This window comes from Dermacentor andersoni, chromosome 7 (genome assembly GCF_023375885.2).
Source record: "Dermacentor andersoni chromosome 7, qqDerAnde1_hic_scaffold, whole genome shotgun sequence".
NCBI classification, from domain to species: Eukaryota; Metazoa; Arthropoda; class Arachnida; order Ixodida; family Ixodidae; genus Dermacentor; species Dermacentor andersoni.
The window spans coordinates 147,444,605-147,472,184 of record NC_092820.1 but is presented as its reverse complement, the minus strand read 5'-3'; the positions used below and the strand labels follow the sequence as shown (position 1 = coordinate 147,472,184).

At 42.1% G+C, this 27,580-nt stretch overlaps 2 protein-coding genes across 2 annotated transcripts; one reads left to right on the top strand and one right to left on the bottom strand.

Annotated features, from left to right (window-relative positions):
- Positions 1-1,162: 1,162 nt before the first annotated feature.
- On the bottom strand, positions 1,163-19,125 carry LOC126533653 (arginine-hydroxylase NDUFAF5, mitochondrial). The gene is made up of 13 exons (XM_050180831.3): positions 18,779-19,125; positions 18,246-18,286; positions 18,087-18,150; positions 17,944-17,991; positions 16,822-16,928; positions 16,202-16,241; positions 12,253-12,363; positions 9,130-9,216; positions 6,210-6,270; positions 6,029-6,112; positions 5,426-5,508; positions 5,277-5,326; positions 1,163-2,249 (listed from the first exon to the last, which is right to left on the bottom strand). Exons 1-13 carry the CDS (start codon positions 19,031-19,033, stop codon positions 2,219-2,221), a joined length of 1,062 nt encoding a protein of 353 aa, XP_050036788.1. The 5' UTR covers positions 19,034-19,125; the 3' UTR covers positions 1,163-2,218.
- Positions 19,126-19,344: 219 nt separating this feature from the next.
- On the top strand, positions 19,345-25,358 carry LOC126533654 (coiled-coil domain-containing protein 97). The gene is made up of 4 exons (XM_050180833.3): positions 19,345-20,136; positions 21,056-21,174; positions 23,456-23,573; positions 25,184-25,358. The coding sequence occupies exons 1-4, from the start codon at positions 19,505-19,507 to the stop codon at positions 25,290-25,292; spliced, it is 978 nt and encodes a 325-aa protein (XP_050036790.1). The 5' UTR covers positions 19,345-19,504; the 3' UTR covers positions 25,293-25,358.
- The last annotated feature ends 2,222 nt before the right edge of the window (positions 25,359-27,580 follow it).

The following is a 27,580-nucleotide window of genomic DNA, read 5'->3' as shown; positions in this document are numbered from 1 at the left end:
CTGTTGAACAGTTGCATGAACTATCGAAATGCTGTATTATAAATGTTTGAATACCATTCACTAATGCTAATCTGGCTTTTTGCACATGCAGTTGTGCACAAAGATCCCCGAGAGACCGATTTGAACTGTAGCGAATTTTGTGACTGTTTTGCATTTGTTGAGAAACAAGACTGCTACAGCAACAATAAAAGTGATTTGACTTAGGTTAGGTCTCATGCTATGGCTAAATGCGTTGCATGCATAATTTTTTTTCTCTAATCACGGAGTCGTGGCATTATCTTATAGACTAAAATACAGCCAGGCAGCCAACAATCAAGCTTCAATGGCTTTTTGAATCCATAGGTGTTGCTGAGGTCAGCCCCATAAGAAGACAAGTATGAGAAAGCAAGCTCAAGCTTTTGTATTTAGTTTACTATTACCTTTCCTTACAAGAAAACTGATGAAGTGCAATAATATAAGCCAAAATATTTCATGTCATACTTCACTCTATACATTATAAGAGGTGATTTTAGTCTTGTACTGTGGCATAAATACATCAATATTCTTACATGTACTTGCAACGCTGTCTTTCAACAAGAAAATGATAATGGACGTGGTCTGCACAGCCCATGGAGTTTCATACAATGGCCATCACAGGCACATCTGGTGATGGTGTCTGTGTGCCACCGGCAACGTGGTTAAGCAGGTGAAGAAGTTACGAGTTTTGCATTGATCAGTCTTAACTTTGCCCTTGTAGCTTTGAAACGCTCTTGTGGCTTCTTACAGAATAGCCTTCCTGAAGTTAATTTGTTCTTAAAAATTTCATATGCGAGAGTAATTACTCTTACAGTACCTCTGTCTGGTAGAATTTTCAGAATGTTCCAAAGAAGAATGTTTTCAGCAAAGAACGATTTTTACAGTGAGTGTTACTGATAAAGGAGCACCTATATTTGTCGGTTAACACACTGGGAAACATAGTGATTTATTTGCGTGCTGCAAATGATGTGACATAATGAACTGGCTGCAAACAATAAACACCAACTTGCTCGAAAGAAACACTGCTAGCAATGCACAAAGCATAATCCAGTGGTGGGAATGGACAAGTGTGTTTTGTAGCAGTAGAAATGACAATTTCTAGCAGCTGCCCTTAGTTTAGCTAGCAGCAGGTTGCCAAAACAAGGAAGACAGGACAAAAGCTGCATTTATTTCATTTGTTACAGGTGTAAAACAAACTTAAATATTGACTAAAATGAATAAACGCTAGCATGACATTACAGCTGTGGTAAAATGACAGCTGGAGTGCACTAGAGTGCTTCTTGACGATCTGCCAAGAGCCAACCAGAAATTTTATGGTAGGTTTTGCTTTTATAATACAGTTGGTGTGACAACACTTATCGACTGTCGGTGTACATACAGGACCAGGATGGAAAGTTTGCAAATTCTTTGAACAAAGCAAAAATTCAAGAACTTCCTATAAACTTTGATTCAGATGACTTCGGTCTTGATTACAAGGTGTCTTCAACGGACAGTGACAGCAACAAAGAGGCCATGCTGCCAGAGGAACACTGATAATTCTAATTAAAATCACTAATTAGTATGTCTTAATATTCGTACAATTTTTAGATTTGGAAATCTAAAATTTTCAGTGAAATATTGCCAATAGCATTTGAATTTAAAGCCTGCCAATGTGTTATTTAGACCAAAACTGAATTTGTTCTACCTTGGAGAAACCTTTGGTAGCCAAGAAGTTCAAGAACCTGTCTCACTGGGCTTGCAATTTTGTAAGCATTCTTTTGCACTTGCAGGATTGCAAATCGGGAAATTTGGTAACGATCCATACTACAAAAGCCCTTACAATAGGGACGAGCAAAGAGCTTCTGTACTGTTGCTAAAGCACTATCATTTTGCCATATCAAAAGGCTGAGTTGGGGGGTTAAGTGGACTTCATACAGCATGACCTTTCAACAGCTTATCATGTGGTGTAGGAGCCAGACAGTTGGCAGCAGAATTGTTGCGTCGAGTGGGAGATAAAGATGCATTCAGATATTTCAGATCTGCTACTGCACACACAAGCCTTTCAGTGGCAACTGAGCTGCAACTAACGGCACAACTCCTCCTAGACTAGTCCGGTGTCGATGCTTTATTCACAGGTCAAGCATATGGGAACATGATGGGGAGTGTAGTCTGTACAGTGTGCTGCGTGCTGCGTGCTGCAACCTATCACTCGTTGAAACGGGGACTACGTCTTGCTAGCTGGATCTAAAAGAGACCTGCAAGCAATGTGAAAAAAAAAGCAAAAATTCAAAGGGTAGCACACTCAGTAAATACAAATAAGACTTGATTGCAGGGAGGCGGATCACTGAAGTGATTTACACTAACAAAAGCCCCAGCCTGGAACCAACATTTCGACAAGGAGACTTGTCTTTGGATCTTGGGAACTGCCAAGGAAAGCAGTTGCCTCGACAAAGACAGCTCTTGGAAATAATTGCCTTCCAAGCTGGTTCTTGTTATCGTACGGTAAGTTATAAATGTGGAAATCGCACTTTTTCTTTAAGTACTGCCATTAGACACTGAAGGCAACTGCTCCCTGCGTGCGGACAAAGCATAGCCATCTAGTGCTCAAGTTTCTGTCACACATACAAAATATTTTCTTTGCTTAACACATGAGGGAAGATGTTGCACTATTTGGTGGGTTGGCATGTTGAAATGACATTCTGGACTTTTATGTTATACAGCATTATATGAAACACTTCATGGGTGCTTTCTGTCATCTGTGATGATGCAACAGTCTACATCAAATTGCGAGGGAGGGTCAAAATAAAACTGGACTTGCTTCATGGAGTTCTTTGTAAGTCTATTGCTGTGTTCTACGGCACAGCGGGCGAACTTGAAAACCTGCTGCTGCGATAGCACGCCAGATGTTGTGTGAGGGGAGAGGGAATCACCGCAACACCACATCACCTGCGCGCCTCGATGGAGCAGACACAGCGACGCAATGACGCCTTTGCTCCGCAGGCTGCTGCTGCTTGCTGGCGTGGGCGGCACATACCCCCATGCACATTACTCGTAGCGCAAAACTCAAAGGACCGCTCAGTGGCGTTCAATGGGACATTAATGCTTCCAAAGTTGCAACTCGTAAGCTTGACTGTCTTCGGAAATATTTTTGAAGGGAACTATATGCAGGTGCCTTTTTCCCCTAAACGAACTAAATGAAAATGAAATTTCTCTTTTGGAGACAGTTGGCGATTTCTTAGGTCCACCCTCTAACTGTAAATTTTCTCGGACCCTGCGCACAAAAATACAACTAAACCACTTCCATTAATTTGTGTAGGCATCAAACTTAATTCCTGGAATACTTCGCATAATCATGTAAAATGTAATCGCACATGTAATGTACATAAAATGTAATTTCTGAGTTAATTTTGCAAAAGTCTGAAGGCTATGTGTACTTCTATAATGTACATACAATGGGTTGCACAAGAATATAGCTCACCCTCAACCACAGGGAAAGCCTAGAAGTATAAGTGGGTGTGATGCAATACGGTGAGGGGAAGGGAAGTGGAAACACAGCTAAACGTAGCCTCCAAGCTGAAATATTCTCTTGTTTGGCCACTGTTGATCTTTTTGTAGTTGTGCATTGCAATATTCAGCTTTTGTTTTTATATTTTACAGTGCAAAAAAAAAAAATGCCGTAGCTCGTAACAGAGAACAATGAAAAGCATGCAGTAAGTCTAACCTGTTTGTGACAAAATTGCAGCCGACAGGAAAGCACCTTTGTTAAATACAATACTGTTCATTATGTGTCTATGCTCGTTGCATGTTCGCATTGGCAAGGAAAATCTTAGGTTTACATTGTATAGCGTAACTGGCTATAGCACCCTTGCTCATTATATCGTGGTTCCACTAATGAACTTCAGCACTTCTCTTCAGTACTGCAGCAGTTGTAATTCTATGTTACAAAATTCTCCTCGAACTCGTCACAGTGGTTTTCTTTATATTGTCTTGCTGGCGAGCCTCGTGAAATTTTTGGTTCAAGTAGTGGTGGCTGCAACTTGATGAGGATGGAATGGAGAAACGCTTCTGCATTCGGCTTTGGTTGCATCCTGGAGAACCTTATACTGCATCTCAGAAGTTGTTCTGACTTCTGCATCTCAGAAGTCAGAATGGAAGCTGCAGGACTCTTTAGCCGATAGGAAAGCTGAATGCCCCTCGAGGTGTGTTCGTCCACGTTGTGTCATCCACTCAGTGCTACAGTAATTTGTGGCGTACGACGTGCACGTGCAAAGGTCGTCCTATGTCATGTATTGCTGTAACGTATCATGTACTAAGCTATAAATAAAACGCTCTAATCTCACCAATAATCAAGCAGCTACACCCGGAAGTATATTCTGCTGTGCAAGAATTACACCTGTGTATGCCTTGTACCTTTTGCAGTGGTGCAAACGACTTGTGCAATCAAAATCTGTCTGAAGCCCTGCGCTATAATATCACCAATACCCAGAGCGCTACTTTCGGATGTTAAAGACCCCCACTAATCAAGCGAGTCTTCTTTCACCCCAGGCTATGCCAAACCTTCCAAAAATAGAGGGAAGCTCTGGTTCTCAACTAACTGCTTTCCTCTTCCCTAATAAAGGGGTAGCCAACCAGATATCCTCCGGTTAGCCTTCTTGTCTTTCCATTTAAAGTGAAGCTTTCTCTAGCTCTTCCCCTCCACATGCGGGCAGCTACCAACTGGGCCAACTCCAACTGGGCCAGCCTTGGAGACCGTGTAATCAAAGGTGGCGACTTTTGAAATTGTTTATTTGCCATCCTGTACATTTACAGATGGAGGGACTGTAGAAAAAAAAGTTATCCTTCAGCAGCTTGACGAGTCTACAATTCCTGTTTCTGCAGGGAGGCAGCATAACATATGCGCACATACATATGTGTACATATATATAGCTGTATACATAACTTCACTGACATGTTTCTCACTCACACTTTGCTTTGTGTCAAGAAACAAATGCAAAGACTTGGTGAGCCGATTCTGTAAGCAGTGACTTATGTGTGTCCTCGCAAGGGTATCAATATGGTCTGTAACGCGAGTCAATCCCGGAGGCAGTGCGAAGGCCCAGCAGTTACTCACCTCATAACATTAACCAATAGAGCTAACCAATATGTGTCCCTATCAGCATACCAGCTCGCAGACAGCAATTGCTTGACTTCAGTAATCATCCTCCAATGATGTCTGCCCAATTTCTCCAGGTATGAAATTCCGAAAAGATGGCATCAACCATCTCACATCTGCCTCCACTTACCCGAGATCCTTCAAGGACACAGTTTGTGATCCCCTCTTTGCTGGCTTGGCCTGGGGCAAAAAAGAAATATAAAGCATTTTAGCAATGGTAAACGGTAAAGCCACTAATGAAAGATCTAAACAAACTTCCGTTAAGCATGCATGCAGCACCTGTGATGGATCTGGTTTCCAGCCGATAAAGGACAAGATGTGAAATGTGGCCGGGATAGTTCCATCCTCGTTGCCGTAGAGCTCTGCACAGATACAGGTGGCACATAAAATATTTATTTATTCGATACGGCAGGTCAGAAGGCCTAAGCAGCAGGGTCGAGAATTCAGTACACGGTAGCAGTTTCAAAACTTCAGTATGCCAAAATACAAAAGCACAGATTACAAAATACAAGAGTGCCAAGATCAATGTATAATATATAAAACAACGTAGTTAGGAAAACATAAAACTCAGGTAACTTATATACATGTATGTTTGATTTCTTCTGTAGATCAAAGGCTATGTTAAGCCAAGCTGCTTCAGTCAGTAATTGTATGGGGATATGATGATGATATATGGAGTTTTATGGTACAAGGGTTATATGGGGATAGAAAGAATACATGAACTGGATTGTCTTGGCAAAGTATGGGTCAAAATGAAAGCGAATGATGAATTTGTTGGGTTCATGTGTTCATACAAAGCTCGGGCAAATTTTCTTGTAAAGAACTGTGACGTTCTTTTCTCAAACCAAATGCCAAGTCAGTGACTGACAGCCATGCTCTCACCTTGGTAAATTGCCGCTGCTGCGACCATGGTGTCTCTGTGTAGATGAGACTTGCGTTTCCACGTCGCATTGTTCTCCGCCATGCCTAGTCATCATGAGTGGTGACAGGAGACGAGGCACCATTAGCAGCGAGACGCCACAGAAACTGAGCTAACACGAGAGGCGTTCAACAATCGCCTTACCTTTGAGGTCGGCCATCAGATGGAAGGCAGTTGGATAGTTGACAGTCATTTCGTCAGAGTCCTTTGCAGGAAAATAAGAACATTATTGAGCAATCAGTACACTGAAGGGTACAGGGTATTTCAGCTAAATTGTGCCGAGCCTTAAGAGAAACCAGGTGTGCATTATGCGAACGCAACAAACTCAGTATTTGTTCTCTGCTCGATTTTAACAACTCAATGCATATTTTACTGTGAGCGCAAATTCAAACAGTTGAATTAAGTGCAGAACCTTCAAAGGGATAGTTGTGGAGCATTTTGAAAAACACTGGATTGATTTCATTCTATAAAAATAGGTCTCGTGGTTTTGATTTTTTGAAGCTCCTACGAAGAAAGTGCACGAGATCTATAATTGCACAGTGTGGTTACATGCTTGTGCACAGTGACGTTAGTGCCCTCAACATTCTCCAAAAAGAAAAAAAAAAGAAATGACCAATGCACCATGCAGAACCAACGCATGACATAAGTTCACGGTAGAAAATTCTTTGAGTAGGTCAAAGAGGACAGTCAGCGAGATCAAGTTGGCTGCATATGGCTAATGTGCAACTAGTTCTTTAAGCCTTGGTGCATGTTAGCTAAAATATTGTACAGAGTGAGAGGTGAATCTCAGTCAAACAAGCAGCCACACTGTACTTTACTTTGATGCAACTGCAATGTGTAATGTGTTACGAGAAGCAGCACGTGGGAAGTTACCACAAAATGCTCAGCAAAAGGTGACAATGTAAAACAGCCTGCTTATGATTAGCAGATGACCTGATGCAATTTCAGCCAACTTAAAAATTAGTGCACCTGAAGCGGACAACCTCGACATACGAGTTTACAGTTTACGTGAAATTGTTACGACGTTTATCAGGCTTTTGCAACATTTCTACTCACAAATTAGTGGTATACTGAACTATGGCATTGACATGGGTTAGCTGGAAAATTGAGAAGATTTAACAGTGTAAGAGACAGGGCAATTCGGTAACAAATGCGAACAACAAGGTACTGTCTTCAACTAATATTTATTTCATGCTGCACATGGAATATAAATACACAAAAGGGAAAGCCTTTGTCAATCGTGTTTCTTACCTAATTGTCCCATCTTTCATGCTGTTAAAACTTCAAGATTAGTGGCACATTTTAGAGCTGCGTATAATACGTAATATTTGTCCACTACAGATGCCTCAATGAATGCAGCTCACAGATTTCGGGCAAATTTCTGGCAAGGTTATTTTATTCTTTAGTAGCAGAGTTGTAATTGTGATGTTTCAGTTTTTCTTTGTTCTTCATTTTCATCTCTCTAATAAAAATTTGAATCACGTCAAATGGCTGCACTGCTTTGTCTATTTCATAAAATGGTGTTCAGTCCTCATAGAAACACGCTGCCCTTGTCTCAGCCATGCCGTATATCACATCGTCTTCATAATCACAGTAGCGTTTGATGCATTTTTGGTCACACTAAAGCATTTAACATGTATGCTGTCCCGCGTACCATAAGCCACTGGAATTGCGTTCCTGGTGATGTCACAAACACCAGAGATACTAATGCATTTAAAGACACGATAGCCGCCATACTTACCTAATATCTTTGTTGTTATGTGCTGTTACCAAAAGAAAATGTTTTCTAATGTATTACATGTATGAAATTGTGCTCTTGTTTAGTTCTGAGCCAAGTTGTGTTTCGTTTTTATATAGCCACATTTATAAAACCTAAAATTCGTATAACTGCTCTCCTTGACTTTAAAAGTACAATGTCTGGTGTTTGTCGCTAACAATTGTATCACGTTTTTATTCAATCAATGTATTTGCTCTCATGCTCTTGCGATTGCCACGTATATTGTCCCACTCACACAATGCTCCCATGTAACGAAGCGTGTGAGTTATTTGAATGAATAAATAAATTAATTAAATAAATAAATAAGAAAGCTAAAACTAAAGCTAACAGACTTGTCTGCTATATATTGTAGATTTTTAGCTCCTCTTTCTATGCACCAAACATCTTTAAATTCATTATTCCTCCAAAAAGAAAGAATTCCTCCATTCCTTGTATTTAGATAGGAGCTTTCTTAATGTAAAGCTTCCTTGCAAATGCGAATTCGCCAGTTTAAAAGTATTTTCTAATATCTGGATCTGGATATCTGGCATTTTCTCATTCCGTCAAAGGAAGAGCTCTCAAAATGTGCTAGTTTGGCTATTTTGTTTGACTTTCAACTATGTCAGAACAGATATAACTTTAACTAAGTTAGGATAATGAATTGGGGCATCCTGTTTCAGCATTGTAAAACTTGAATTTGCGAGCAGACGACATGAGCAAAATGAATGCAGATGGCACACAGAGCACTGTCGAACATCACCTGTGTCCCTTCTTGTGTCGTCTGCTTGAGAATTCAAGCTTGACAAGAGTTTCGGGTAACATTGGAGGGACAATAATTTCACTGTACAGTGCTGAAAACGCGGGTCAAACATATAGATGACACGTCACAGAGCTCTGTCTTCAGCACTGTGCAGTGAATTATGCTATCCCAATAAGTCAAGAAGGACTTATTGCTGGGCAAATTAGTGTGGTTTATTATACATTCCCTTGACGGCCTGACACCAGACATCACATAGAAAACACACTTAGTGTGTCGTGTTCATGTAATGTCTATTTTCAGTACTTAAAAATAATGCATAACCAACAAACCCGAGCATCTTCCCCGAGAAGAAAATTTGAGTTCACTTTGCTGTTGTTGACAAATTTTTTGGGTTCACTTTACTATTAAAAAACTTGTAAAGAAACTCCAATCTCAAATTTTTGTAGGTTCCCTAAATGAGTAATCATGCCGAACAGAAATGTATCCTCAACATGCAACTTCTCAATTTTACAATGGCAAGTTCACATGAAAAACAGAAAATTTCTTACAATTGTAAGTAGCACAAAGCCAGCCTGGTTCAGAAGTGCTGCCAAATCTGTAGGCTGAACAAACGGGGATATGTGAGCTCCAAATCCCTGCAACACACAAAAGTAATTCTCAAGCTTCAACTAAAGTTCGGATATGTTGTACTGCATTATCAATCAATCAATCAATCAATCAATCAATCAATCAATCAATCAATCAATCAATCAATCAATCAATCAATCAATCAATCATCATCATCATCAGCCTGGTTACACCCACTGCAGGGCAAAGGCCTCTCCCACACTTCTTTAACTACCCTGGTCATCTACTAATTGTGGCCATATTGTCCCTGCAAACTTCTTAATCTCACCCGCCCACCTAACTTTCCGCTGCCCCCTGCTACGCTTCCCTTCCCTTGGAATCCAGTCCATAATCTTTAATGACCCTCGGTTATCTTTCCTCCTCATTACATGTCCTGCCCATGTCCATTTCTTTTTCTTGATTTCAACTAAGACGCCATTGACTCGCGTTTGTTCCCTTACCCAATCTGCTCTTTTCTTATCCCTTAACGTTACACCCATTCTTCTTTCCATAGCTCGTTGCATCATCCTCAATTTAAGTAGAACCCTTTTCGTAAGCCTCCAGGTTTTTGCCCCGTACGTGAGTACTGGTAAGACACAGCTGTTATACACTTTTCTCTTGAGGGATAATGGCAACCTGCTGTTCATGATCTCAGAATGCCTGCCAAACCTATTTGCCTATTTTTCAAGTGCACAAAACAGAAGCGGCAGCTTGTCTACAGGCACTTGAGCTTCCGTTGATAAGACTGCATGTCTTGGGGCACTAGAAGCAGCTGCCTTTCTTAGAGGAGTACAGAGAGAGCTACCTGATCCTCCTATTATACAATTATTGGAGCCATTCTTCTATTAACCTTGCAATATTAACCTTGCAGCGGAGGGTGAAGGAGAAAGCACAGTGTATGGAGAGAGGCACACCAAATGTGCCAAGCCCTCCAGTGGATTTCAGGGAGTCAATTTCTTGAACCATGGACAACAGGAGACACCTGGTGGTTGAACTGCTGCCCTGTTCAAGATGGCCACCATGGTACCATCACCTAACAATTATTTTGAACAAAATTTTCTCACTCCCACGAACCACCTTTCGAACAAACCCGAGCTAAAGTCCCAAGTCCGATGTGCTGCTATCCATCGTAATGATGCCTACTGCGAAAATTGAGCCTTTTGGCTTTGCGCGATACATTACACCCACAGCATATGCGCTGCCTAGGCCTCCATGGAACCAAGGAAAAGTGCCGCACGACCAATGATTTAGCACACTGTAGTCACGTGTCGTGCTTCAGTGGATAAGCAAATTAATCATGCCGTGAAGAATTAGGCTCCTAAAGCTTTCCACATCACGAACGTATGACCAGTGCTAAATGATGGGCATCTGATAGGCACATGGTCCATGGAGCACACCAGTGCGATTGTCCTCCTTTTTGCATACCCTGTTCGAATTAGCCACACTTGCTCAGAGATGCGCAATTTCTCAGACCATGCTTCCGAAAATGCACGGTAAGGCACAAGCCCTTGGTTATGTGGCAAATCAGTGACCAATCATTCGGGTGGCTTCCAAAACTTCCTGACACCTCACAGCGTGCTGCTAGAAAACTTCGACTATGCCCCACTCTGCCTGCTTACCACATGTCGGTTTGACCTCTGAGCTGATTGAGTCAAGCAAGAAAAGCGATAGTACATTTTGATATGTCACCGATGCCTCCTTGAAACCAAAACGAAGCCTAGTTGTCCTAGTGGAGTCGATCCAGCCGTTAGCCGGCTCTGCCCAAACCACAGTACAAGCTGCTAAGCTGTAAAGGAATGCGCTTGTGGTTTGCCACGCGAGTTCTGCTCATCCAGATTGTTTTTTAACATGTTAAATTGCAACACAGGCTTGAGCCACCTCGTTCACTGTGATTGTGGATTTTTGTCAATAGCAATTATCAAGGAGCTTCAAACGGTGTCAGCTCCAACCTCAATGTCTCTGTTGGGCGGTGATTAAGAGAACGAACTGCCCAACATTGACTGTTGCGAGGAAACCTGCCATTGTACGGCTTTTGAAGCGTGGTTGGCCTCTATTTAGGTTGCAGAGGATAGAGATTCGGCACATCGGGAGACCATATTTTTGTCTACCTATAGCAACAGCCATGACGATGGTCGAAATAGTGGCGAGGTCACATGGAAGCATACGTGCGTGCAGCAATGTGTTGACTAACTTTTCTGGCAGCTTGTGGAATGAAGACTTTGTTTCTGGCAAATTCCATATTTTCGAATCTACTTATTTATAAGGACATATTCAGCGGTCCCCTCTGATTCCAAATTATCGGTCAGTGACTGTACTGCGTGCTGTACTATGCACATTACTGAGTCAATATTGAAAGGGGCTCTTTTTTGAACGAAATTCATTTTATTAGAATAATTTTCTGGTAGTCTTGGACTAAAGCGATTCCACTGTAGCTACAACATCGGTAAGAAAAGTCTTGGATTGCATCAGGAGAAAGAAATACTGCCTACGACAGAAAAAAAAAAAAAAGATTCTAAGATATCAATGTTAAGCGTCATAAAGTCAATGTGTTGCAGATCCAAGTATAGGTAGTTAAGTACAAATGGGAGTGAGCAATTCATGTATTGCCAGCCACAATCAGTGCGCGAGAAAGGAATTTGCCAGGGTGGTTGATGGCGATGAACAAATACCCCTTTTTGTTTCTTATAAATTTGCGAGGTTCATAAGTGTATCCAGTTCATCTTTCACGAAGCTTTTATAACATGTACATATATCTAAATGGGTCAAATTATCTTACAACAACAAAACTTTTCCGCATAACACAAAGGAAGCTTTATGTGCGTGACTACAGTCAGTGATAATCTAATAATGCAAAGGCAAATACAATGCCGTCCGAGACTGGCGTTTTGAAGCATAAGAGCTAGGAAAATGTAATTGACAGGAACATAACAATGAAGTTCTACTGTACTTGTGTCGAAACAGGACAAGCCCCTTAATATTTAAAGGCAGTGATGGAGGTGTTCACTGACAAAGCAGCCACACTTTATGAAACAATGTGCAAAAAGATATAAATGAAAACTACATACACCTTCACGCTCCGTTTCTGCAAGCTGCAACGAGCCTCTCAGTTGGTACAGTGTTTCGCCGCCAAAGACGCAGCCCAGGAAAGCACCATCTTGTTTGAGTGCATTCCACACCTGAAAAGAAAAAATTAAGCACACAAACTTTGAGAAAAATTTAAACACAGCACTACTTACAATTATGTATACTGTTGCGTAAGCACCCGTTCCCACAGTGATACCACTGACAAGTGCTATTCGTTTATCACAGTAGTCCTGAATCTTGGTTTACAGCTGCAACCAAATCACTGAAATAATACCTCCATAAGGATATGTGTCTTTCAGTCGCAGATATTCTAGCAACAAGTCAACCTTCAAGAAAATTTTGTAATCGATAACTATGTACCCGTTCGGCTAAAGTGGGCATTTTAGCAGCCTACAGTGAGTTCTAATCATCCTCAGCTTTTCATGGCACAATTTCTTATTCTGTGCTATGAACCAACGGCCTGAAGAAAAAGCTTTGCTAAGTCTTATTCATGATTAGTCTATAACTTTAGTATTTGGAATACATCTACGGGGTGTATCTTTTTTTTTAGAGTTAACAATTTTTAAAGATTGCCTGTTGCATGTAGCAGAAATTTTACTCCTTGAGCTGGACTATTCTAAGATGCAGATGTTATTTGCCTGAGAAATGAAAACACATAATCAATTATTTACCAAAATTTCACTAGTTAACTTACATTAATTCCTTTATGGTGCATAATATCACAATTTACTTATCGCAACCATTGAGTTTGCAAGGCATATTCACTTGGAATGGATACTGAGGACACTAGATTCAAGATATGCATTCCCTATATGTGTGAGAAAATACAGTGGTGCTTCAGTTGTTGTTGAGCTCCGATACATACCAAGCCGCTTTGTTAGAAAAGCATGTGAAATAACAATGCACTTTTACTAGAGCTGGGCGAGTATTAACTTTTCTGAATATAAAGTCAATACAAATAGTATGTATCAAATACCGAATAGTCAGACGAAGGTGCATATAGTTACAGGAAGAATATTTATTTGGCAATAATTAGGTAATCCCACTTGTACTGACTAGTGAAAAAAGACAGCTAACTATCAGTAACAATTAGGATTAGTTTTAAGCACAATATGACTAATTCTCATTAAAATAAACTGCACAAATAGCCTCACAACATCCTTAGAGCCTGGTTGCAAACAAGCTTTCCAAGAATGACTGGCTGCTGTATAATTAGCTTTCCAGAAAAACTAAATGAATGGTTCTGGAAAAAAAGATAGGAAGTTGTGGAATAAAGAAAGAAGTGCTGAAGGGCTCGCGTGACATGTAAAAGGGCTCGTTGCGACTAAAACATTTTATAGAGCAAAAGATAGAACTGCTGCATAACTACAGTGCCAAAAACACTAAACGACAGACTACAAGCAAAAATAACAGGTTGCTATGTGGACTGATATCGCGAAACCAAAAACAGCTTCCATTACCCATGTTGCTTCTGAATTGTTTGGATGACTTTCGCTGTTGTTTTACTTCTGCTAATTTGCAATACCTCAAATTGTGGGGTTTTACATGCCAAAACCACTTTCTGATTATGAGGCACGCTGTAGTGGGGGACTCCGGAAATTTCGACCACCTGGGGTTCTTTAACGTGCACCTAAATCTAAGTACACGGGTGTTTTCGCATTTCGCCCCCATCGAAATGTGGCCGCCGTGGCCGGGATTCGATCCCGCGACCTCATGCACAGCAGCCCAACACCATAGCCACTGAGCAACCACGGCGGGTCGCAATACCTTGTATAGCAGACGAAAAGCAGTAACCAAACTTTACCAGTCAGTTGTTATGAAATATATGATTACTTACAACTATTCGAAAATACTGAATAGTTCATTTCTGAACACAAATAGTTAGTGTGAAATATTCAGTTGGTATCATAAGCTTCTAATATTCTAGGTTCTAGCTTCAAAATTCACTCCAAGTGGACATGCTTTAACTGACCAGCTGTAATTTGTAAATTACAATATGTGCCCTAACAGTAATCAGTAAGAAAGTTGATTGGAGAAATTATGCAAATTAGTTTATCATACATTTTGATTTCTTGCACAAGTAATGCCAGCCTCTTTGAGTGATCCACCTTAAGTAGACTAATGATATGTGCCACAGGCAATTAAAAAAATATTCTGTTAATGTTTTGTTTTGGCAAAAACAACTCTTTCTTTCCCCCATATTGTTGTGACAATAAAATGCAGAAAATAATTTTTTTACATATGATTTATGCTTTGTAAGATTTGGATATGGCTCTAGAGCATTTATTTATTGTTTAAAAAATTAAAAAAAAGCAACAATGTGCTTCTGTTTTTATTTCCTCTAAGCAATATGCCCACATCACACAGTTGCAAAAAAAAGTGATATTGAAGAGTTTTAGTGTGTCTGATATTACGATATATGCAATGGCATTTGGATAATACTGGTTTGCTGGATGCTGCTAGCAACATCTTGTGAGCCTTCCTCTACCCACAATGCCTTATAAACTTTATGGGGACGTTGGGAGTATAGACAGACTGTATTTACAATGTATATACAAGTGGAGTCAATGAGGTTAAGATGGCGGACTAGCGACAACACGCAGCAGCCAGCTTCTCGCGATCGTCTTCTTCCTCTCTCTTCATTTATCCCTCCGTAACAATATGTTCAAGTTCCATGGGTGTTCTTGTTGAAAAAACATTTAAAAAAGGCAATGTATGCATGATTATGCCACTGTAGAAAATTCGCACCAGCAGTGAAGTAGAATACACTTTATAACTGCAACAGCACATATTGATTTGTCCAGTCGAGCTCTGCACCACCAAAATGGCCACATTTGCGCTTTTCGCGACCAGAGATAGCTTACAAATGGGAAAGCAATTGCGGACAATCTAAAACTCTTTATTAACTGCTTAACGAGACCCTAAGGTGAAAGATTACTTAAGCAGCATCAGTAAATTACCCTCCTACAGTACCAAAAAAATTCACTTTTATCGTGAGAAGAGGCTTTGCAAGTCAGAAAAGACATGAAAACAAAAGATGGGTGGTGACTGTGCCCGTCATGACGTCATGTCATGCTGTCGGGACGTCACATATTTTGACAGTACTGCTTAGCCTGCTTAAGTTCGTAGTGGTGAAGATTGACTACACACTGTATTCTAAAAAAAGCCAAAGGCTGAAATTAGTGATTTTCATGAACTTTCACTAAGCCACAACAGCCCTAAAAGATACTTTGAAATCTATGGACGGCACAGTGATGTTTTGGCACTAGGGCTACGCAGCGAAATTCAAAAAATCAAACTTTGACATTGATTTTCTCTTCTAATAATCAATGTATCACTGCAAAATTAACAAACCTAACGTTCTGAAAGGATACTCTATCAGTATAAGCTGATTTGGTGTTTCTCTTTAGTGTCACTTTAATGCCTGAATGTTTAATGCCATTTTCACGGTTGCACAGGGGTCCCTCATAATGGCATTATATAACTCAATGCACCATATTTCATTCACACAAATCAAATGCATATGCTAGCTGCCAATAACATAATTGCTATGGCTGCACATGATACACACATTTTTGAAGCAATTTCAACTAATTCTACTAAAGATATGCCTGTCAATGCTCCTTTAGCAGCATTGTGGCCTGCTAAATACTTACTGCATTCGTTACAGTTGTCATCATTGAAACACTTAATTGCATTAAAAACCCACATATAGAACCATTAGACATGTTGGCGTTACTAAACTTAAATTACTAGAATGGCATTTATAATTACAGGTTTGCTGTCCCTTACTGAAAAATTTGAATCCTCTGTGAAGAACCACCACTAAGCCCATTTATTATTTAATCCCATCAGCTGTTATTCCCAGTAACAGAAAAATGCATCAGTATAAGAAATGTTTTCTAAATGTTTGTGCAAAATTGTCCATACCTGTTTGAACGTACCGGGAAGATTGTTGACCCAATGGAGACTGTGAGACAGAAATTGGAGACCATCATGTTGGGATCATGTCCTGTTTTGAAAAGGCCAGCTACAATGAAATTTCACTTTAGCTATCTTGGCAAAGCAGCATGGCTAGTGCTGACCTTCTTATTAACAGCTCTTTAAATAACAGCTAAACAGAATACACATGCACCTCGGGGAGAGGGGTCATATTCTGTAAGTGTCCACCTAGTGGACAGGTCCATTTTTTGTGCTGCAGAAGTTATGATTGGTTGAAGGCAGCCGTCTCCTCCTCAGTGTACCTTAACACATCCAATCAGAATTTTAGCAGCAGACAAAATGGACATGTCCACTACGTCGATACTTAAGAGGTATGACCTCCGACACTTGGTATGACCTCCCAATCTCGGAGGTCATACCAAGGGGCACCATTGGTTCTCAACGTTCTGGGTTTTTAGTTATTTCTGGTGAGCTGCAGTAGTGGTGTTTTTAACATTTCGTATCGGAACTGTCTAATTTCACAACATTTTAATAGTGCATCCACTGATATTCCAAACATAAAATTTGCAGGTTGCCCTTAACGGATTAAGTGTAAAATTTCTCCACACCTCAAGCTGCTGAGGAAGATGTCGACAGAGTTTTCCGCAAAGGGAAGGAATTCTTCGTCTGCGAGAAGCTTCGTTGTGGGCACATCCTTGGACACCTTGCATCGTGTCTGTGGTGAGAAAAAAACACGGCCGAAAAGCATACGATAGTGAAAGTGTCATTTCATGGCTGCAACTCCCAAGAGCATCATGCAGAAGCCAGATTGAGTTGCATTTACGATATCATAGCTGCGTGAATTGACACAGAATCGTTTGGTAATACATACAGAGTTTATTACAGATGACAGTTATGAAAACAGGGAGCAATGATATATACACAACTAATAGTGTGTGTGGATATTCAATATTTCATTCACATTGGTTATTATTCACATTGTTATTATTGGTTATTACATTGGTTATTATTCACATTGGATATTCACACTGGTTAGAATTACACAATATTCATTTATGTTCAAATATAAGAGCTAACACGGCACTATTTTCTTGCTAACACAGAAAAGAACAAGCAAAACAGTCACTTACATGAATGCATACATTATGGCTGAAGGAAACAATTTAACAAAATTATTATTATTACATTATGATTCTAAAATTATTATTATTATTATCATTATTATTATTATTATTATTATTATGACGTAGTAGTTCTGCGGAAGCCCGCAAGGTCGAGAGAAGTAATTAATAAAGGGAAAATCACGCATCCACCCGTTCGTAGCAATTGCTACAAAGGAAACCCATACGGGTTCCTCAAAAGAAAAGCTTCAGAGTTGAAGAAAAATTCGTTCTGGTCCGGGTATGGGTTTCCTTTGTAGCAATTGCTACGAACGGGTGGATGTGCGATTTTCCCTTTATTAATTATTATTATTATTATTATTACTCCAATGCTATTTCTTCTAATATCTTCTGTGGAGAGGGTAGCATACAAAGATGCTATTCGATAAGTAAAGTGCCAGACACAGAATATACTGCTGTCGAATGGTCTTACATGTAGAGTCTGGCCATTAATATTTTGGCCTAGGGAGATTTGGAACAGATAGGATATGTGTTGGTTTTGTGGTTGGCGTATCTACGTTGAGAACAGGAAACCGTGCTAGACAACGGCTCAATATGAACACAACTTACAAGGCACTCCCATGACGAGTCGCACAGGACAAGGGATTCCACGGCTTCCTGAATGCAAAAAACGGTTGCATCTGAGGAAAATGCTAACGTACCAGGAAATACGACTTCAGTTTGGTATGTATCATGCAGAAAGCAAAGCTCACAGAGTCCAAATTATGAGATACGTAGCCTCGGCCGCAGCCCAGCTCCACGGCTCTTGAAAACTTCCTGAAAAGCGCCAATGAGAGCGTGTTAGGAGCTGCTCGTTCCGGGTTATATATTACCCCAAGCTGAAGATCCTTTTGAATGTGTAATCGTTTTACCTCTTAATGTCGTAAACACGGTCGGCTAACCGGTAACCAACCTGAAAGAGAGAGGAGGTAACAGCTCGTTAATCACTCGCGTTAACGTGCATTCTAGTTCGTGAAGTTACTGTTGACAGAAAACGCAATTTAATTCCGGTGCACCGTTTAGTGCTGCTGGAGTGATGCGAGTTACGTGCAGTGGAATGCGTATGTACAACGTCGCATGTTATGTGCAACGAAGAGACTGCCCAGTTGATCAGACTCCACAGCGGCGTCGCACGTAGGTGGATATACAACAAATAAACCGCAGTATTGCACTACACACTAAGCTGTTCGCGAACAACCGATTGCAAATGTCTTCTCATGAGCATGCATATGTAGTCAAGTGGTGACCTTAACATGGAGTTCGGTGACTGCATGGAATTATCTTTAGCATCAAATCGAAGTTAATAAAGCTCACGAATCTGCACGATGGTGTCAAGAGCGCACAACCGGCGGACTGAAAGAACCGCGATAAGTAGACTCAATGATACAAGTGCGACCGATTTCACCTCGTTCTTGAGGTAGTCGTACACCTCGGCTTCCTTGTCTAAAGCAGCCAGGGTCCTGTGGCGTATCTTGGCCTTTCTGTCGAACACGTTCATCTGATGCCCCGGAGGTAGAGAAGAGAAACACTTCGAACCACCAACAGATCCGGCAAAGTTCAACGGTTCGTCACTCCTTAAAACGGGGTCAGTTCGTCCTATCCAAACTCCAGGAACCCTTCGGCACAATAGTCGGCACAATCTGATTTCGGAAACGCGCATTTTGGGTTGAAAACACGGATATTAACAGATCATAAACATCGGGCACGCGCCGCCTTTGCAAACGTGCCTACCGTGCTCTTTGAAAGCCTCCAGTTTCGTTTTCAGAATATCGGAGCAACCAGGGAGAAACCGTGGTTGTTATGATTGTAAGAATCGTAAAATACAAAATGCTCGCATGTTTTCGCAATTATAATAGTAAAATAATCAGCATTAGCGGATAAATAGAACTAAGATAAAAGTAGGTATGAATGTGTAATAGTACAATGTTCAGCTTTATTCGCTTTTACTTGCTTCAGTCGTATGATCACTGTGATCACCGTCTACAGGAAACAATATGGCAGCTTGCATGTCTGCTATGAGTATTTGCACGATCTCCGGATCAAGAAGCAATTCTTTTTCACCCTTTATTGTCTCGGTTTTCAAACCCGCGGCACTGAACTAAACGGCAGTGCAAGTGGTCGTATTACAATCATGGATTGCGACGTTGAGTGCGCCGACGACGCGAAGAACAGCGCGACGGTAGTCAACGGAGTTGGGGACCCGATGGAAACTAACGCCGTCGATACGACCAATGATACGACTATCGACGTTGACGAAGCGTCGCAGGCGATCGCAGAACCCGAATACGCAGACGTCGATGACGCCGCCGCCGAGCAGCGGAGGCAAATTCTCGATACGGTCGCCGCGTCGGATGGATTCTTCAAGCACCAGCAGCGCGGAGAACCGGACCTGAGTTACGAGGAGAAGCGAGAGATTGCCGAAAAGACGTTGGACAGCAACGTTCCGCTGTTTCTTCAGCGCTACGCTAAGTTCCTGTACAGAGAAGACGCCTCGTACTTCGAAGCGCTTAGGAGGGTGGATTACGAGGTCGACTTTCACGTCAGGGAGATCGAAAGACGCAGCAGAGATCGTTCCCGGCAGCTGAGCGTGCAAACGAAAAATAGACGATATGAGGCCCTCGAGAGACTTAAGACGGGTGGCGAGTACTTTAGCGACAAAGAGATGCGACGGCGAAATCCGTTGCTGTTCGAGCAGATGATCGGCCGCTACATGACGGAGAAAGAGAAACTAGACCTGGACAAGATGGACTTTTCGACTCTAACGTAAGCACTAAATGCTTTTGAATAAGCAGAACGTGCGGAAATGTTTTATTATTTAAACGCTAGAACCATCAATCACGCGAGAGTATCCACCGCATGGTACTCGATAGTCAGGCCTCTGACGTGATGGACGATTGCAGGAACAGTGGAATAAATGTGGCTCTTTGTATGACGCCTTGATCTTCGAACTTCGCGGCATTTGGCATCGAGGCAGACTAGGGTGATCTGGAAACGAGACGTTCCGAGCAGGACGGCGGTCTGATAGGTGATGGGGCAGCGCAAACGACGTAAACACATGGAGGAAAAAATACAGGACAGCTATGACTCGCAACTAACTTTATTGCAGAGCACACATACTTAAAAACTGTCACCTACACTCACGTGCTTTCACATTGACTTCGTCATTTTCGATGCATTTGCAAACAGCAAACAAGACCAAGCAAATGTGCAATCTCATACTATATTATGAAGTTCTTTCTTGTGTCTTCATTGTTTACACTGCATCATCAGGGTCTTCAACCAGTACCAACTTGCCCAAATGCCGATTCTTCTGTAGGTGATGGTGTTTGAGACGGCGAGCTGCATGCAAAGCCCGGTTGTAATGCTCTATTAAAAACATTGTTTACTGTATTTCCATCTGCTAGGAAGGCGATGTAAATAGTAGGCTCATTTGACCTCATGTGCTATATGCGAGTTGTTCCACGATTACTGGGCAGAATCAGAGATTTCGAACGTTTCCTTGTCCATATTTCCAGTGATACCTGGCTTTTGTTTGGGGCATCAACTTTTCACGCACCTTGAAAAGACTTCTTTAATGGTTCTTGCTTGGTACGATGGCAAGCATATGACCTGCGTGAATGACATCACTGCAGTGGCTCTGTTTGAGCGGTGATTTAGAGTATTTGCTTGCCCATACCCGCAGGTTCTCTGGCTTGCTCATGGAGCACATAGACCGGAACGAGGTGACGAGCCTGCGACGACAACAGCAGGACCTTGAGGAGGCGACGTTTGAAGAGAGTGACTCAGACACTGAAGAAGAAGGTAATGGATGGTGGCAGCATGTGATGCTGTGTGTTTCACTTCATGTTACGACTTACGCTGGTCACAGCAAGACTGGCTTATTAATGCAGTGAGCATTGCTTGGGAACTTCACCCAGTTTGCCGTGTGTCTCTATGTAGATGTCTCTGTGTGCATCCCCAATTTCTTTCCTGCCAACTTGGATCACTGGGTAGTCCATGGTCAAAGGGCATCTGGCTGCTGTGCTGAGGGAAATGGGGTTCAAAACCCTCGTGTTGGATCAACTTGGTTGACTGGCTTAGTGGTGCTCTTCAATGGCCCTCATTGATGCCAACTGGAGCCACTGAGTATGTGTCACTGGGTGTTTGCCCTCTTTCATAATAATGATTATACAAAACATATCAGTTACCCACCAACCAAGAAATAGATTGCTAATAGTAGCGGGGTCAGATCCTGGCTGCAGCGGTTGCATTTCGATGGGGGGCAAAATGCAAAAATTCCCGTGTGCCACGCATTTGGTGCGCGTTAAAGATCTCCAGGTAGTCAAAATTGACCCGTAGTCCCCCACTACGGCGCGCCTAATAATGAGGTTGTGGTTTTGTCATGTAAAACCCCATAATTTAATTTAGATTGCTAACAGCGGTAAAGTTGACAATCATATCCAAAAGAAGGGTTACGTTGCCAGTTTTTGCAAACTCCAGAGGTGCAGACTACTTTAATAAGTGGTGTCTAAAACACACCGGATATCTTTTCATCTAACTGCTGTGGTGGCCCAGTGGCTATGACAGTATGCTGCTGAACACGAGGTCATGGGTTCAACTCCCGGCCGTGGTGGCCACGTTTCGATGGAGTTGAAATGCAAAGGCGCACATGTATCTTCATTTATGTGCACTTCAAAGAACCCCATGTGGTAAAAAATTAATCTTGTGCCCTCTGCCAAGGGCTCTCTCACAACCCAATGTGGAGTTTCGGGACGTTAAACCTCAGAATTATATTTTGATTTAATGATAGTGCTTGCGTATCACTTCCTGACGTGCTTTACTGAGCCAAGCAAGTCACGACACCAATACAGAGCCATTCCTACATTCACCTTTCTTTCCTTTCGCTGCTTGGTTGGCTTCGATGATCGGTTTTCATTGCATTGAGCATACCTGCCAAGTTTTGAAATTTTATCGTAAAATGCAAAATTTTATTGTCATAGTGACGCATTACTTTTACAACTAAAAAATATTGCATCCTGTTTATGCCAAAACTGATTTTAAGAAGTACTGGTGCAGTCGCTGGCAAATTTTTCAGGGCCCCGGTTTTTCAGAGCCACTCGGTTAATCAGACCTAGTTGCAGCACTGGCACCGACTCCATTGAATACGTATAATTGCTACCGAAATTTCTGCCGCCATTACATGAACTTTTCACGAACAACCTTCCCAAATATTTGTTTATTTGTGGTGCAGATCATTTTTAGCTTGGAACTAGAAAGAGTGCCTATTTAGGGCATCCCTACCGAACAAGGTCTGCCAATTTTAAAAGAGGAACAGTCAACGTCTTCCATAATGAAATAATATTTCAGTATTTCTCCAGCGATTTAAGTATTTTCTGGCTTTGACTGTATTACTCATCAAGTTTAGGATTACCTAGCAGGTCTACACTCAGGCTAGGTCTACACTCACTGGAGGGGCACCACAGGGACAGCACCTGTTTGATCTTTCTCTTTAATTAAAAATATTTCTTGGGATCACCCTGCAGCCTGGCTTGATTGCAAGTGTGAAGATGATTGAAATTAAAGAGACACTAAAGAGAACAAAATTATTTGAGCTGTATTAGTAAGTTACCCCTGTACAATACCATAGAAAGCCACTCTTAATGTCAGGTGGCTTGATAAACCATAAAAGGGAGACAAGAGCGAAAGACGAGCAGCACCACCACCTTAAAGTTCCTGCACTGGCTTGCCGTGATGTCATGAATTTGAAAGTTTGAAGAACATTTAGTCAGCCATAATGGCCCAAATGCTGGAAAATAGTTCGAAATCTGCAACATCACATACTGGCACTGGGTGGTTTAGGCATGAAACGTGAATTTGGCCTTGACTGCTGATTGTGGTAGTCAACCTCTTATCACAAAATTGTTGAAGATACTGGTCTCGAAGAATAATTTACGAGTCTAAATTTATTCTGTCTTTCCCCTTAGTGTCCCTCTAATAAACATCAAACGGAAATCATCCACAAGGATGCAGGTCATGTTTTGCAATATACCGTCATGTCGCTGATTAACCATTCTATGATTCCTCTTTTCTTCAACATGTCTAGAGTGTGAAGAAGACATGCCACCCGTTTCTGCAACGGAAAAACGCCTCCTGCGAAACGAGTTTGTCAACACCATGTACGAGAGCTTCCTTTCTGGAAAAGACAAGGACTACGATTATGAGTGCGTGGTTCATTGTTTTATTCGTTCTAGGCTTCCGTGCTGACTTGTCTGCCTGCCATGCTCCATTCATCGTTGCACCGAAATTTGACAGTGATTTGCCTTTGAGATTGGGGTGTGGCACCCAATCTACGTAAAAGGCCATGGTGTCTGTGCACTCTTACTGTTTGCCATTAGATGGTGTAACTACCTTATTGCTCATAAGCAATAAGTAAACTAAGCCTGTACGGCGATTTCTACACGAGGACGGTCTCCACATTTACACACCCACTTGCACTACTAGTATGGCACAGGGCAAGCTGCACGAAAAAAAAAGGGGAAAAATACCGCCTTTTTAAGTTATGGATAAGTACTGGCAATTGCAATATATTTAGTTGAATTACCAGTTAAACATAATTAGCTCACACAGGCTAGGTGACAGTTTGTTGCCACCACAATCTCAAAGGCCATGGTGCCGGTGCGTGGTACTGTTCATCAGATGGCATAAGTGCATTATGAGCAATACATGATCTGTGATTGCTATAGACATAGTAAAACCTAATTACCTCACATAGGCCAGGTAACTCCAGTGATTATCATCAATCATCATGATGGCACTTGTTTTTTGTTCTTGCCAAAGGCATGCCTTAGCCAATGACAGCTACGAGTCTCTCTAAGTCGATGGAAAGGGCAGGCAGTTTTGAAAGGACAGCTTTGATCAAGCTTATCGACTTTCTGCAGTGTGTATAGGAATAATAGTTGTTCACGACAGTACTGACTACACTCGTGGACTTTTCTTGGCTACGAAGCGAAGGTTCCGGAACCAGAGTGCGTCTCTTTCGCTACTGCTGGACATAGTCCCCCAGTTTTGTTCACATTTTCTTAGGTGGGAGACAGAAAATATTTTGTTTGTCACAGCACTTAATTTGAAACGATACGAAACATTCACCAATCAGCTGCTGGTATTTTATTGTATCTTTAGTTTACCCTTTCAAGTTTTTGCACACCCAAGTTCTACGTTTTACGCATTCCTCAAAGGCAAAATGACGCCTGCGTCTTCTGGTGGTCTTCTGGTGAGCGTCCGTCGCTTGCTGTCCTTCCAATCAACTGAGCCTGTTGACCAGCTTCTGCAATAAAAAGACTGTCGAAGCACATGAAACAAGTGTTTGCAGCATCTATGCAGCAACCAAGTGAAGTCATCTGGGAAGCCCAGCCGTTGGCATATACAAATGAGCGGGTAAGCCGACCGCTGTGTCCGCTCTACCGGTGCCACCTTCAGTAGTGCTTTCAAGTCATAACCGATGCCATACGGTGGCTTTGGGGCTCCAACACAGGTTACGTTGCTCGCAGTTCAGAACTTGATACATATATTGGATGTGTATAAACATCGATTGATTCATGCCTTCACTAAAGTTGTGCGAGGTAGGAGAAACCGAAACAGGTGCTGAGCTCACCCGGACTACATTGCATACGAATACAGTCATGTGCAGAAGCTACACCCCCGTAGCTTTCGCTTCATAGCCAAATTGTCCGCGAGTACAGCTGCTAAGCAATTTATTTGCCATGTTCAAAAAGTGTTGCAGGGCCCTATATTTAAGAACGTGTTGATTGAATGATGCCTCCTCACCTTTCAGGTCTGTTGACAACAATGCAGACTTCGATTCCCTCCAAACGAGGCAGCACGACGAGGAGGAAAAGTACTTTGATGCCGAAGAACCAGAGGTGTTGGACACAGTCACATAACGGGGTTCTTCAAATGCAAGCTACTCGACTAACTTGGACATGTAAATAAACTATATCCACACGTGACGAGACCGTAGGTCGGCACACTCTAACATGAGCATACTTATGGTATGTTCAACTGGTCCTTTCCGAGCACTCGTATGAAACTTCGTTGCAACAGTGACCTGACTCTGTAGTGTTAAAGCCGACATGAACACTACCGAAGTGCTAAGAGGAATTACTTCAGGGTCAATACATTTCTTATTGGTGCCCCTGGAGTTCTTACTAGAACTGACAAAAAAGAAATACTATGAAAAAAATTGTAGCATAGCCAATTTTGACAAGATATGCAACTATGGAGGTTGCCACAGTTCTCTGTGAGACCTTACACAACTACTTTAGCCTGATTAACACTTCTATGTAAACAGTAAATTTGGTGGCATCTAAACTCTACAAAGTTGCAGCATCTGTGCCTGTTGCAGCTAAACGTCGATAAGCAAACACGGGTATAATGAATTATCACACGTAATGAAGTAAATATCAAATTTGGCTGGCGATGCTTCAATGGAGTAACTTCCTGCCGGAAAGAAACTAAATATGCGCGATCCGAACGTCATATTACTAGGTTAACAAATTTAGCACATAGCTCAAAATATGTATTCTGATAGCAAAAATGTCTAACAGAGTCACCTATCAATTTCTACGACATCCAAATTTTTTTACCTGTGTGCTCATTTGGTTTTCGCTGCCACATGGGAGTGGTGCGATTTTTTTCTTTGAGGGGGTGCAGGACACAATTCTTTTTTTATTGGGGGTGCACAAGGGCACACGATCCCTGGGCTCTACATGGTTGAAGGAGAGGGGTGATTTGGGGGGGCTGTAGGACGTATTGGGGGCTCGGCCGTACCCCTTTGCCACCAACTGTCCCCAGAACCAATGCATAACGGCAAGTGAAACTTCTGACGCTGCGTGCTGTGCCGCTCAATTCTGCAGACATGGTTCATCCACGCGATGCTGCAAACATGGCGGTTATCTGCAACGTTACCTACACGTCCACTCTGCACAGGACAGCAACTATGCCAGCTGACTTCCATGCAAACGGCCCTGGTTAATACTAGCGGCCTGGGCAGTACAGCTTCCACAATTCGCCGAGGGGCGGCAGAGGTGACGGGTCGTAGCGGGAAAAGCTCTCGATCAATGTGTTCATACCAGTTTTAGACTTTGCTGGCAATCACGCACGAGATTACATGCACGGATTGGACTGACAGTTGTAGTAGTGGAGTTTGGCACCCCCCTTCGGATCCGAAAAATCGGTCGGCAACTGTACTTGGCATGCGCAACTTGAAATGCATGCCAGAAAGAAAAACTTTCTTTCCTTCATGATAAGGTAATACATATTGAAAGCGAATGCACATTTTGGCTTGTGGCCTGGCTCGGTTGGACCGCAGCCAACATGCCACTGTGACAATCTTCCATGAACACACCAATGGCACGGTTTGTCCCACCTCTGTCGTTTTGTGCCGGCAGTGGCAATGGTGACACTGCAGTCGCTGACTATTCTATCGCAATAAGCGTGTCGTGCACAGGAGTACTGCCAGTCTGTAGCGCGCATCGGGTGTTTGATCAGACACGTGGCTCGTGTCTTTCACAGATTGCTGTGGCTGGAGTTAGCGGTTTGGTAGACGTATTCGATGGCGAGCAAAGCACCACTCCGTGCGACAAGCACGATAAGACTTGGTGCACATCTGTCAGTGCACTGCCCATATGTCCTGGTTCACCGTTGTCCAGTAGCGATGGGACAAAGTGCACGTAACTTGCGGTCGATCCTGTGCGACAAATCGGCACAAGCCGCTAACTGGCTGTCAAAATCCACAGAACACCCGTTGCGATGGGCCACGTCGTAGGCATCACGCTTGCGTTTCTTTCGCGTAGATGTGATCGCAAGTATTTTTTTTTTTCTACACGAGACTTCTTTATAACGAGTTTTCGATATGGCAAAGTAAATGAAACATTTCTTGCCACTATCAGCGTATAATGCATGCATGCATATGCCTTTAACGAATATCAGATTTGATGAAGTTTGACTGGAGTTTTGTATGTGTATTGTGTTTAGCAATGACACATAAAAAAGCTGCCATAGTGTTGTTCCGGTTGACCATAGGTGATGCAGTAGATTGCAATGCCTATGACTCACAAATTACAATTAGGTAGGAGAAGTCATACAGTTGAGTGAAGAATGAGCAGCTGGAGGCTTTCTTCCCCCATCCATATTTCATTACAGCAACGGCAACGGAGAAAGACATCGCAGG

Bases quoted from the DNA above. Each gene is read 5' to 3' on its own strand.
- LOC126533653 (XM_050180831.3), bottom strand. From the start codon at position 19,033: ATGCGCGTTTCCGAAATCAGATTGTGCCGACTATTGTGCCGAAGGGTT. The intron at 6,271-9,129 runs GTAAGAAATTTT...TTTCCTGCAAAG, and splicing joins GCTTTGTGCTACTTACAATT to GACTCTGACGAAATGACTGT. The intron at 5,509-6,028 runs GTGAGAGCATGG...GTATCTGTGCAG, and splicing joins AGCAGCGGCAATTTACCAAG to AGCTCTACGGCAACGAGGAT.
- LOC126533654 (XM_050180833.3), top strand. From the start codon at position 19,505: ATGGATTGCGACGTTGAGTGCGCCGACGACGCGAAGAACAGCGCGACG. The intron at 20,137-21,055 runs GTAAGCACTAAA...CCATACCCGCAG, and splicing joins ATGGACTTTTCGACTCTAAC to GTTCTCTGGCTTGCTCATGG. The intron at 21,175-23,455 runs GTAATGGATGGT...CAACATGTCTAG, and splicing joins CTCAGACACTGAAGAAGAAG to AGTGTGAAGAAGACATGCCA.